Source organism: Marmota monax, unplaced genomic scaffold (genome assembly GCF_021218885.2).
Source record: "Marmota monax isolate L192 unplaced genomic scaffold, Marmota_monax_Labrador192_F-V1.1 WCK01_AAM20220418_F8-fsc00023, whole genome shotgun sequence".
In the NCBI taxonomy this organism is placed as follows: domain Eukaryota; kingdom Metazoa; phylum Chordata; class Mammalia; order Rodentia; family Sciuridae; genus Marmota; species Marmota monax.
The window spans coordinates 3,084,514-3,097,902 of NW_026692907.1; the positions used below are offsets into that span (position 1 = coordinate 3,084,514).

The 13,389-nt window shown below is 52.2% G+C and overlaps 1 protein-coding gene across 8 annotated transcripts in view; it reads right to left on the bottom strand.

Moving 5' to 3' along the window:
- Nucleotides 1-13,389, bottom strand: part of Ssbp3 (single stranded DNA binding protein 3) — a 157,560-nt gene that overhangs the window by 7,078 nt on the left and 137,093 nt on the right. For 5 of the 8 annotated variants that reach the window (XM_058581493.1, XM_058581491.1, XM_058581492.1 and 2 more), the window contains 7 exons: nt 12,671-12,737; nt 12,497-12,573; nt 6,081-6,169; nt 5,339-5,387; nt 4,639-4,674; nt 4,099-4,153; nt 2,434-2,504 (listed from right to left, as the gene is read on the bottom strand). In XM_058581493.1, the coding sequence (XP_058437476.1) occupies nt 2,434-2,504; nt 4,099-4,153; nt 4,639-4,674; nt 5,339-5,387; nt 6,081-6,169; nt 12,497-12,573; nt 12,671-12,737 (444 nt within the window). The remainder of the gene's footprint in view (nt 1-2,433; nt 2,505-4,098; nt 4,154-4,638; nt 4,675-5,338; nt 5,388-6,080; nt 6,170-12,496; nt 12,574-12,670; nt 12,738-13,389) is intronic. The other 3 variants (XM_046450933.2, XM_046450931.2, XM_046450932.2) reach the window with 1 other exon arrangement.

Here is a 13,389-nt window from a genome sequence, read left to right on the forward strand (position 1 = left end):
CCGTGAACAGTTACCGTCACCTTGTGGGCATGTGTTTGAGGCATTTTCCGTTTCTACAAGTTGAACATCTGCATGCTTTGAAGAAATTAAAAAGTGACCAAGAGCTTTCATTATGAAAGCCCGTATCCCCGGTGGGCAAAGCATACCCCTCTGCCGCAGTGGTGGGGGCCAGGTGTGCAGGACGGTCTCCAGGTAAGATATTCACTTCTTTGGTGAAAAGCTTACAGACGGAATAAAATTTGCAAATAATCTTCTTTTTTCTGCATATTCATTAAAATCAAGTCATTTTAAAACTCTAGTTTTCAAATTAACACATGTAAGAACTAGCAGGAACTTGGGGTTTTTTGTTTGTTTTTAGAGCTGGGGACCAAACTCAGGGCCTGGAGTGCTAGCGAGTGCTCACCACTGGGCCACATGCCCACTCAGTCAGGAAGTGATTTTTGTTGCTATGATTTAAGGAATCACTTGATAACGCTGCAAAGAGCCGCAGCTGTTAGTAAGCCCAGACAGAATCAGCTCCACTCAAGGGGCCAGTGCTCTGTTGTCAAAATTCCCCCTCCCTGTTGTTCACAGATATAACTTTTAGTTGCAACCTCTGAATCAGGAACCGTAACCTTCTTGGTTCACAGTGCAATCAAGGGAATGAGATGATAATGGTGTTCATTCCAGGGTATGCCCAAGCTAATTCAGCAACCGCTATTTTTGACTATGTATTGGTGTCTCTTTGGAGGATAAAAGAAACTTTTGATTTAGAAGGATGTGCCTTCATCCCACACCGGGGGGATCCAGCCTCCACTGTGCTTCCACATCCCTCTCCCTGCCACGCCCAAGCCCAAATTCTTTTCTGTACATTGTGCAGTGGGTCCCATTTGCATTCCTCACACCTGATCCAGCTGTGTGAACTTTGACCTATTATTAAAAAAACATAGTCATCCAGCTGTCCTTAGTGCTGTCTGGGTCACGCTGCTGCTGGCATTGTCACCGTGCTCACTTCAATGATCTCTTAGAAACATGGTCACAACATGCACAATGGCAAATGAAACCAGCACTGTAGACACAGAGCACAGGAGCAAACCTGCAGCAGCCAGAGGCAGTCTCTGTGAGGCCCATGACGGTGGCACCCTGCGGCCACAGCCCAACAAGTCATGACTGCCAGCATCCATGGTCAGGAGAAACATAGGACAGTGACCCTGGTTCTATGCCATGTCCACCTGACTTTAAAAACAGCACTCTATCTTGTCTCCTGGCCTCTGGAGAGTTCCGTACTCTCCCACTCTCTCCAGTGTTCTGCATCCAATGCCAAAACCCAGGACTTTTCATGCCCTGGGGTTTCTCGGGTGCAGAGCTCTTAGTGCTAAAATTTGTATGACTGGTCACTCTAGAGAGGAGGTGGCAGTGAAGCTGGGATAGTGGAAGGTGCTGGCTGCCCAGGAGAGAAGGGAGACCAGTCACTCTGGGCAAAGGGGGCCAGCCAAAAAGCCTGACCTAGAGGGCTGCAGCAGAGATTAAACACATGACATATCCAGGGCTGGGGTGGGGCTTTGTCGAAGAGCACGCACTTAACATTTGTGAGGCCCTGGGTTCAATGCCCAGCACCACAATCAACCATGAGTGCAGTGTCCAGCCTGAGGCAGCACATACTCAGGGTATAACAAGTGGGGTGATTCAGGTGTCGCCTTAGGAGTTGGGACAACAAAACCAAAGAGAAGTGCCCTCAGAGCTCCATCCACTCGGCCAGGTGAAGATAAATGTGACCCAAGCCCACTGGCAGGCAGTGCAGGCCCCAGGTTGCTCTCCAGACAGGAGAGTCCTAGTCAGTGGGCTAGGAACACAGGAGGGAGGCTGTGAGATGGAATCAGAACAGGTAGGATCAGAGCTGTGCCATCGTTCAAAGGTGGAAACTTTAAGGAAGGAGGAAGGGAGTGGCTTCCAGGAGCACAGCCTGAGCCAAGGTGAAGGAACTGCAGGCCCAGGGATCAGAGCTCAGGGGAGGAAGGTCAGGCAGGCAGGACCCCACACAAGCCACAGGCTCCTGCAGGGTCTCGATCCTTGACTCCACAGCTAAGGACAGAGGCCTGACAGCAGGGGGGATTCTCCAGATGGCTCTGCCAGTCAGCAGAGCAGGGACCTGCTCAGACCCCTGTAGCCTCGTGCTTTTCCTTGCCGGCACCCCACACAGCTCTGGTCCTCCAAGAGGGTCTGGTGCCCCGACACTGACCAGAGGTAGAAACTGCCCCGCCCCTTCTCTCCCACCCTTGCCAGCTAGAATGGGAGCTGAGTGCCCAGGAGTTAATCACTTTTCTGACAGTTTATTTTATTCATCTTTGGTAACAAATGGCTGAAATCAATTAAACTGGCTTTCCCCTCAGCTGATGAAGTTAATTATGATTTGTTATGGTATCTGATATGTAAATTATTAGAAAGCAGACTTACGTTGGACCGGCTGCCTCCAGGCGGCACCGGATTAATCATTGTGTAGATGTTGTCACTGGAATTTGTTGAATCTGTAGAACAGTGGAAACCCACAAGTCGAGGTGATTAATTCATTTCTTAATTAAAACAAACTCATGGCACTTGAACTCATTCTTTTGTATTTTATCACCTAAAATTTCCTCTAAGTACCACCATTTTCTGGCTAATTTGTATTTAATGAAGATTCACAAAGTTTTTAATCACAGAAAATTCAACTGTGAAAACCACTCAACCACGAAACCAAGAATTTCAGAATGTCTGGACAGTAGCATGGACATGGCATTTGAGTTACAGTCTCCACCCTAATCTCCCCACTGCCCGGGACAAGGTGGGGACGCCAGCAAGGTAACCCCTGTGTCCCCCAACCCTGCCTAGCGGCTTCAATTCAAATCAGGGAAAGGGAGACATTGCAAATTACCCAGGGGCCGCCCTCCAGAGCCAAGGGCGCAGGCGGGAGAGGCGGGGATGGGGCTGGAGACACATGAACACACGGAGTGGGTTAACGTGACCCAGCGGAATGTAGGTCACGCAGCTCATCAAGATGCAGCAGCGGAGGAGGGAGCAGAGCGGAGCAGAGCGGAGCAGGCCGCCACCAGCGCCACCCCTGCAGCTGAGCAGCTTCCCTGTTTGGGAAGCTAAGGAGCAGGTGGGGGAGGGTCGCCTCAGTCCCCCCACTTAGCCACAAACGTCTCCTTAGAAAATTAACTAATGTATTTCTACAGGAGTGGGCATCATTTCTCGGGCACATATCCTCACCACCTTTCTCACTTTTTGTTTTGTGGCAGGTAGGGACTGTGTTGGTGGCTGGTATTCTATTCTTAGCTGAGAAAAAGCTGTGACACTTGTGTGTATGCATGTGTGCACTTATCCATGTGTGTGCAAGCATGCCCTCTTCTGATTAAAGCAAAACAGAGAAGAAATTTCCTACACAGAGGACCAGAAACCTAGAGCTCTGGAAACTCTGGAGGGGTCATGCTCAGTACCCTGGTCCTGAGGATGCCAGAGTGCTAAAACCCCTTTTCTTCATTTTTTTCTTTTCTTTTTTTAATTTTTAATTTTTTTTAAGTTGTAGATGGACACAATACCTTTATTTTATTTATTTTTACGTGGTGCTGAGGATTGAACCCAGTAACTCACATGTGCTAGGCAAGTGTTCTACCGCTGAGTCATAACCCCAGTCTTTTTTTTTTGGGGGGGGTGGTGGTTCTGGGGATTGAACCCAGGGCCTTGTGCATGCTAAGCAAGCACTCTGCCACTCTACACTGAGCTACACCTCCAGGCCCCAAAGCCCTTTTTGAGTCATCCAGAACAATGCCTACCCAGGACAGGGTTCTCCCTCACAAGAGAGAACCAGGGCAATGAGACCCTATTTCCTGACCTCTGTGCTTGGCCTTGTTCTTTACTAAGCAGCATCAGAGAAAAGGAATAGATGTCATGTACAGGCATACAGTGGGTTGGTGGTCTTAATGTCTTATAGTCCCGCAGGTCCCCAGGTGTCACAATGCCCAGTGGAAGATACACTGCTCAGGAAGGAGTGGCTGTTCAGATGGGCTCTGTACCAAGCCTTCTATGACTCCCTAGTAACCACCAGCCTCACCAGGACCCCATCCCTTCAAGCCCTCTTACCTGCAGGACTAGGCATGATGGGTGTTCCTGGAGGGCCACCACCACCAGGGGGTCCCTGAGATGAAATAAAAACTATATCAGTTACCCACAGTGGGGACAGCTGTGGGAAAAGGCTACCATGCTCTCCTAGTGAGCAGCTCAGCATTCATCGGCTAACCCTCCAGTGTTCACCTGGAGCCACAGCCTTAAGCCCAAGGGGAGCTGGGTTTGGACACTCCGCTTCCTCTTGGCAAGTCAAGAGCACCTGTGGCATACACACGTGTGCACACCTGCTCACATGTAGGCCGGCTGATGACAGCAGAGGCCCACGGGGAAGCTCAACAGCAAGCAGGCAGCTCCCCAGAAGGAAACTATTCCAGGTCTTGATGAAGGGTTTTGAGACCACCCCAGGCTTGCACAGGTGCCTGAATACTGACAGCAAGTTCTAGCAGTCTGGAACTGGTGCTCAGAACACAAGTGGACAGGGACTCTGGAGTAGCTTTCCTACACACACAGCCACATTGACTAGACGTGCAAGGGCCCAAGCCCACACACACTTACCACGTAGGTGCCGGGCGATGAGGAGGAATATGGAATCTGGAAACAAGATGTGGAGGAGTCATGTGATGGAGTCACCTCCTCAGACAGGCAATGCCCCTTTCCTTCCAAACCCACTAGGGGACATTCCCCACTCTTCTGAAGAAAGGTTTCAGGACCCAGTGAATTAGCTGCCTGGTCAGTTTCCCTGGGAGGCCTGGGGATGGGAGTGGAACCTGCTTCTCTGCCACACTGAGCCAGTCCCCAGAGCCTGATCTCCTACTCCCCAGTTTAGGAAGGAGTTGGGGACAGGGGCCTAGGAGGCCTGTAGTGTAGGAGGGAGGAGAGACAGCTCCTTTCCTCTCCTCTGGACTATCTGCAATGAGCTTCTTACCCACTCTCTCCTCTGAACACCGGAAGCCCACCCTCCTGGAAATGGGCAGGGGCCTCCTTCTGAACAATGCTCTCTGGGCCCAGGTTCTCAGCTTAGACCTGGGAGCTTCTGCAGAGGGCTGGGAAGGGCAGGGCAGGGCAGGGCAAGAGCCAGTCTGTGATAACCCAGCATGTTTCTACTGGACTTCCACATAACTTTCTCCTTGGAGGTATCAGGTGGGATTCTACTGTGTTTTCCCCTCCTCTGACACTTCCACTTGGGGACTGGAGCCATTCTGCTCCCAGAACCTCTTCTGTGGCAAATACCACCCTTCCCGACCTGGATACTCACTGAGTTAGCACTGTTGGGATTGGGCCAGGGTCTGCCAGCTCCCGGGCCCCTGAGAGGGAGAGAGAGACAGAGACAATGAAAATAGTGCAGTGCTGTGGACTCTAGGGGTAGAGCCAGCAGGGGCAGGAGAGGGCTGACATTAGTAATGGGAAATCCTTCATAAAGTCCTAGGGTCCTCAAAGGCTATCTGGCTCTGGGGTAGGAATGGGTAATTCCATAGGTAGAAATCCATGAACTCCTTTAAATTATGATATTTGTAAAATATATTACATTTATAAACTCACATATAAAATACATGAAATTTTCTTTGCATGTGTATTTTCCCAGGTAGATCATCCACAGATTCTCACACAAAAGTTAAAAATCTCTGAAGCATCGGAGAACAGTGGCTACTTGTACAAGGGTTCCAATTTTGACTCAACCAATAGAAGTTGTGTGAGCCTGGGCAAGTCACTTTACCTCTCTGTGCCTCAGTGACCTCATCGCAAATTATAATAACAACTGCCTTGCAGGGTTGTCATGAAGACTAGGTGAGCCGATCCCTGGAGCATGCCCAGAACTGTGCCTGCTGCCTGAGGCTGGGCTCTCATTCCAGGGTCATCAGCATCCTCATTCTACTGACAAGGAGGCTGAGGCCCAGAGAGGTACCAGCAATGATTTATGAACAAGAGTCTTCCAGGGTGCCTGCAGAGGGTGGGAAGAGCCACAGCTCTGAGCCCTGGCCAAGTCCCTTTTGCCTTACATGTTAATCCCGGGCATGGCGGGGCCGAGGGAGTTGGGTGGTGGTCTCATGCCGCTGCCGTAATTCTGCAATGATAACCAAGGGTCAGTCTATGAGAAGGAGAAGGGGAACCAGAGAGAGAAGGAGGGAGGGGAAACAGACAGAATATAAGTGAGAGGGTTAGTCTGTGAAAAGGATCTGATGAGAAAAATAATACATTCTTTCAAAAAAGGTGGGACAGGGTGAGAACCAAGTAGTGGGGACAATGACAAGCCAGCACAGAGGGACAGTCCACAACAGTAAATGTGTTTTCAGGGCCTTAACAATGTTTTCAAAAACGCGGCTGTCAAGCAAGTTGCTCGCCTGCAACTCCCCCCACCACTCGGTGTGAGAAGAGTCTATGCGAAACTCAGACGTTCTCAGGATCCAGATTCGGCACAGGACAAGCCAGTGAGGCAGACCAGGTGCCACCCAGGCCTCTCGCCTGTTCCCCTCTTCGTGACTTGTGCTGCCTGACATCCTCTCTGAGAGCTATTTTCTTTGCAGAAATAACTGCCCTGCCTCCCATCTCCACTTGGAGGCTTCCTGGGTCGAGCAGCAGTGTTTCTGTGAAGCCTTCCCACCAGCCCCCTGAGGGTCCTGCTCCGTCCTGGTTACTCCCTGAATGCCTTAGAATCGCCACCCCCCCAAAGGCCACACCACCTTGAGTTATGGCCATGGCTATGCATCCGTCCCTCTCTCACTGGACCCTGAACGCCTTCTCACTGGACAGTGACCACAGCCCTCACTCCATGCTGTAGCTGGCCAACACTGAAGGGATGGATGGGTGAGGGAGCGAAGGAGTGACTGTGTGGGAGTAAAGTGTGCCCTGCAGCAGCTTAGGCTCTGCCCTCCAGGGGAATCTGGAAGAAGCAGGCTGGTGGAACTCCAGTGGCCAAGGAGCAGCCAGCGTGAGCAGCCCCGCGCTAAGCACATATACACTTCATTCTCCATCCCTGGTTTGGTCCTGGTAACCCCATGAGACTGGTATTAGTCCCATGTACAGATGAGAAGGTCTGAGAGAGAAAGAGTCAGCAAATGGCAGAGGCGGGTTTCAACCTGGGCCTTCAGTCTGCATTCCTAGCCACATTCCTGGTGGGAAGGGGACTGAACAGGAGGTTGAGCTGGAGCTGACAAGCTTGGAAGCAACATCAGGCTGACGATGGGGTCTTCAGCCAGGGACCGCCTCCCCAAATCTCTCTGCCTCTGGGACACCTGCTGTCTAGTCACCTGCAAAAGCCTGGACCTAGAAGAATCCCAGATGAGATGCAGACAATGACAGGGACAGTACCCAGTACCAGGCTGGCTGGCAGAGCAAGGCCTAGAGTCAGTGGGGGTAGGTTGCAGCTAGAAATTTGAGGTCAGCACACAAGAGAGTTGGCCTCAAGCTTGGCCACTTGCTGGTGACTTTAGCACCAAATATGCTTTCCCGGTGTCAGACCGTGCTTTGCACTTTATGTGTATCATCTACATTTAATGATCATGCCAACTCCTTTAACTACCCTACTTTAGAGGTTAAAAAACTGAGGTCTGAGGCACAGGAAGCCCTTTGCTCAACTGTGCCTGGCTGAGCTAGGTTGAAGCCCCACAGCTTGGCCATGACTCAGCTGTGATGCCTCATCTGTAAAATGGGGACAGAGTCCACGAAGCTGCAACCTTATGGGGCCCTAGGAAGATCATGAAGTGACAGCTCTCAAGTGCTTTGTGAACCCCGGAGATGCATGACAATTTGGGATGGCAGCCACAGAACACACACCACAGGCCTCAATGCTGCCGTGACATCACTGAGCACCGGCCTTGCTGGCCCTTCCCAGGGCCCATGACTGCTGCTGACCCCCTTCCACAAAGCTCAACCCCTGCTCTGCACAGGAAGCTCACTGTGTCAGGCGGCCTACTGTTCACTGCACACAGCCAGCTCACTGCAAAGGTTTTCCAGGTCAAGTGACAACCCCAGGGACTGTGGCTACAGCCCGCCCCTCTCCTAGCCATGGGAAAGGCCTCAGACAGGCACTCCCTCCAGAAAAATGGCTGGACACGCAGCACGGCTCCTGGCTGGAGGGCTCCAGGAGCAACCCTTCTGCTCCCAATCCTGCCCACCCTGTAGGAGCCTCGCTGGGCCAGCAAGGAGGCCCCATGGAGCTTCCCCCTGCAGACCCTTGGGGGGGGGCCCTCATACCTCTCACTTCACAGAAGACAACTGGGAGGCCCAGAGAGGCCAGAGACTTGATCAAGGTCACAAGTAAGTCAATAGTGAAAGTGGGCTGGAAGCTTAGCAGCCTGGTTGCAGAGACTTGGGAGAAATGGGCTGCCTCTTGGCTCCTGCCTGCCCACAGCACGTGGGTTGCTGGAGGTAGGGGGGCCTGGTTACTAACCAGAGACACCCCTCATCTGCTGTCAGCACTGCTCTGCAGGGATGGGGGGGCCTGTCTTCCCTCACTCCTTGCCCTCCACCCACTCAGGTGTCCCTGGGCAGAAGGGTCTGGTCCACAGTCATAAAGAAAGCGAAACCTCTCCCACCCTTTGGGTCTCAGCCTCTGAGGTCTGATGGTCCGTAATGACACAGGAAGGCACCGAGCAGCAGGCAGGGGCCCACAGAGGGGGGCTGCCTTTGCCTCTTGCAGGTCCTCACGGGAGCTCTACCTCAGTGCTTCCCATGGCTGTCTTCACCTTACACAGGGAAAGCCATCTAGCCATGAGGCTCATCTGCCGGAGGGGCCAGAAGCTGTCTAGGCAGAGGGAGACCACCCCACACTGGGAGGTTCATCAAGGGTCCCACTCCCTTTTCACTCAGCCCTAGTGCCCTGAGCCTGGATTATTAATCTTTGCACTGCTTTCTGTGGCTCCTACTTAGAGGCACTGAGCTTGGACTGGCCCTGGGTCAGCAGGGGCCAAGAGATGCAGTTTCTCCAGGTGCCACAGGATTATCCCTAAATATCATGGATTATCCTTCATCTGAATTTTCTCAAATGCAGAAAAGCCAGGATAGTAAGTAATCTGATTCTAGCCTCAACCTGAATATCAGAATCACTGCGGGAGCAGTGGCTCTGGGAATCACATCTGCAGGGTCTGCTGTGGGGTCTTGTTACACTCTGTACCCGAGTCTGACAGGGAGCTCTGCCTGGAATTTTAGCCTCATCTAAGAGAATTCAATTTTGAAGCACTGGGACGAAAGGTTACTGCCTGACACTGACACATAATTTTTTAGAGAAAAATGGATTAGGTGGAAGTATTGCCTTCTTTTTGGCACTGGTCATTTTACAAAAGTAGAGTAAAATTTGTCTGAATCCTAAGCGCAATGGGCAGGGCAACACCTGGACAGCTGGCCTCTTTGGGATGTTTAGGTGAAACATGATGCAGCTCAAAACAAGGACTGTCACTCTGCTTAGTTCTGAAATTTACAAAGGAGCTCCATGACCACGCTCTACCTGTTTTCTGCTCAGAAACTTCTGGAGGGGTCACTGGCTAAATACATTCCAATTTCCTACTAGGAATTATAGACCAGTGGTGTCCCACCTGTGTCTGGCATGGCACTGTGCATGCAGTGGGTGCATACTCAGGGCTGCCTGAAGGGGCTGGCTGCCCATTCTAATAGCCTGGGCTGTGGCAGAAGGCAGAGCTCAGTTCTTACAGGAAGGGGAAGGATCCAAAAACCCCATAGGGGTGTTCATAACCACTGTCTCACCCCGCCCCACAAGAGGCCCTGTGAGGTCATCGCCTGGCTGCCTGTTTCGCAGACAAAAAGGGCTATAAGTTCAACCCAGGTAAGCTACAGTCAGAACTGCTTTCTAGTACCAAGTTCTGAGCTTGCCTCTCTCCTGTCCACAGGGAATGCCCAGGCAATACTCTCAGGAGACAGACAGACAGAAAGGGCTGGGGGTGGGGGGAAGCCTTCTACTCTCAGCCTTAGAGTCCAAAGCTTCCAGGTTCTGCTGTGCTCAGGTGAGCTCTGATGGCCACTTTCTAGCTGTCCCTAGACCCTTTAATCCATCCAACACACCATCCTTGCCCAGGCCTAGAGCCTGAACTTCCTGCTCCCAGTGATGTGGTGCAGATGTTCCAGGCTGAGTGAGGGATTTAATACTGCACCCTACCAGAGAGGGGGGGTGGGAGATAAGAGCAGAGTGCTTTAGGGTCTCCACTCTCTTTTCCCCCTCCCTCCCTTCCTTTCTTTTTTATTCTGCATTGGAGACTGAATTCAGGGCCTCTAAGCTACATCCCCAGCCCTTTTTATTTTGACACAGGGTCTTACTAAGTTGCCCAAGCTGGCCTTGAACTTGTGATCCTCCTGCCCCAGCCTCCCAGGGTATGGTCCTCAGAGCTTGGGGAGCTCCAACCCTTGCACAATGTTGCACACTGCCTGGTGAGGCCAGGAAAGCCTCCCCAGCAAAATCTCAGCCTCTAGGACCCTCACCTCTTTGGGGCGTGCCCAAAGAAGTGTGTTGGACTGACATGATGACACAATCACCAAGCGAGAAGGAAGTCCTATGCTTCTGGAACACTGCCTCAGACACTCTCGATACATACATTTCCAGCTTCTAGAACCTCCATCTTAACTACAGGCTTAACAAACTGTTGGCGATTTCACCAGGAAAAAGATAAAATAAAATAGAAGCTAATTGTAATCACCACACCCAAACATTGGTTTTAAGTCCCCAAATTTGGAAAACAAATTACTTACTCAGGTGGGGGGTGCTACCGAGTTCCATGCATCATACAAGACCCTGACCCTCTTCCTTTCAGCAACCCCATAGGCAGATACTAGGTTCATGCCCATTTTATAGATGCAGCTGCAGAGCCTCTCAGAACCCACACAGGTGGGTGGTGGGATTACCTTTCCCTCCTCAGACTCCACCCTCCTGAATTGACTAGATCTCCCATGGCATTCTGAAAATCTGAGCCCACTGCGGATACCACACCAAGAGGAAGTGACTGCTATGTGGCTCAAGCCATAGGGGATCGAGAACCATGTCTTACTCTGGAGACATGGCTTTTAGCCTCTACCCTCTGACCCCTCCCATAGATGGCCCTGCAGAGGTCAGCTCCAGACAGTGGCCAGACAGGATGGGGCCACCCTGGGAGCTTAAAAGGAGCTGCTGAGAACATGAAGTTTGGATAATGTGAGAAAGAACTAAACGAGAACACTGGGGCTGCAATTGTGGTGGGCTTGCTTCCTTTTAGGATTACAGGACCAGCAGAAGATAAGAACCTCCCTAAAATCTTTCCACACCACAGATGTTCCCCTACCACGGAGAGGGCTGCGGCCTCTGCTGCATGTGTGATTCCAGGACGGAACAGACATCTCCCCATGAAAGGGAGCATGGGTGTGTGTGTTGGGGGGGGGCACTGCTCTACCCGCCAGAGAGGCAGAAACCTGGAGGGGGCCCAGGGAACCCCAAACACCTCAATCAAGGGAGGGACAGACAAGGCAAGCAGACTTCCAGGCAGGGCAGAAAAGCAGGGAAGGAATGCCCTAGAACCAAACCTCCTGCTCTCACTTCTCACTCAGATTTCCAGTTCCTGTGGGCAATCAGAGAATGCCCAGGGAGGGTGGAACACGGCAAACTCTGTCACAGCCAAGTGCTCAGAGGAGTGGAACAACTGTGAGAAGGTTCCAAGCAGGAATGGCCTGTAAGACCACTGCGCACGTGGGATGTGGGGCTGTCAGAGGGATAACAATTGTGAAGAGGTGCACTGGGCACTTGAAATTATTTCTTACAGGAATTTCTAAACTGCCATTTTTGGTAATAGAGCCCCCTGGTCAAAAGGAATCTTGGGCAGAAACTGATGTATGAAGCTGGCTGAGGTCTAGGGTTAACGTGGTTGTTAGGCACAACTTGGCCTCCTCCTATGGCAGAGAACACGGATAAAAACTCACTCCTCATTTGATAGGGTGGGGACGCTGAGGCCTACAAATGATTCACCCAAGGACAGACAAATGGTGAGTGGCAGCCAGAAGTAGGAGAGCCACTCACATGCTCACCTGTGGGTCAGCACACTGAGACCCCTGGAGCCATCAAGTCTACCCCACTCAGGGAAAGAGGTGGCTTTGGGATTCCTGGAGGCCCCCATCACAGCTAAGGCCACCATACCCTCTGCCATTCAAATCCCTCAATCCCATGCTAGGATACCCCACCTTAGAGGAGTCTGGGGTCACTTCTCAGATGTCCCCCACCCCCAGGTTCCCTAGACGTACCTTAACTCAGCCACCCAGGGGCTGTTCTGGCTGTGTGCAGGGCCAGCCCACTACAGGCAGGGATGGGAGCTTAGGGACCCAGACACACCTTCCCTCTTACCCCTGTGAGCCACAGACATGGAAGACTGACAGACTGGAAAGAGGAGAGAAGGCGGGTGCACACAGATGGCCGGGGAGATGGACGGACAGAAAGATGGCTAGTTACCTGTGGCCCAGGACCCATAGGCCCCATGCCTCGGGGAGGGTTCATTCTCTGCATTGATCCTCCCATGTTGGGGTGGCCTGCAAGAGAGAATAGGTAAGCCAGGGATTGGTAGGACAGAGCAAGGAGGAGCCCTCGGGGTGCCACAGGCTGCTTGCCCCACCCTGCCCTCTCTACCTTGTTGTCGGGTGGGATCCATGGAATTGGGCAGCAATGGCTGTGTCCCAGGAACTCCTCCTGGAGGCTGAAAGACATGTGAGACAGAAGCTAAGGAGCTGCTCCCTGGAGCTGATGAATGCTGGGGATGCATCTGCCTGCCCCACCTGCCGCCTGGGGTCATTCACAGCCTCCCTGAGACTATTTCTGCTGCCTGTCAACTGGGAAGGGTCCCCCAGCACAAAGCAGTCGCTCCAGCGAGCCTTAGTTCCAGTTTTGACACCAGGTGGGGGGATGGAGGGAGGGAGGAATGGGGCTAGGCAGTAGGCAAGGAACCACTGCCCTGCTGTCAGGACCTATGCTGCCTGCCAGATCCCTGAAATGAGGCAGAACATTCTCCAGGTCATGCCGGAGAATGCAATGCTCACCACCTGCCCCGGGGCAGCAGAGTTCCCTCCTTTCTAGTTGCCTGTACCTGAGCTGCCGTGTTAAGTCTTCCCACAGAGCTGCAACTCATTTCATCCCCAGCTTCAAGTTACAGGGACTGAAACCCACTGGCTAAAACCATATCACCACGGGAAACCCTTCTATAGGTGAACAGGGGTAAACACCTTAGAGATTTAGATGGGAAAGCTGAGGCCCAGAGGCCCTCAGCCACGTATTCATCAGCAGAGCCAGGACAAGTGCCCAGGTCTCCCAGCCCCAAGATGACAAGGGGACTGTGGGCACAGAAGCGAGGC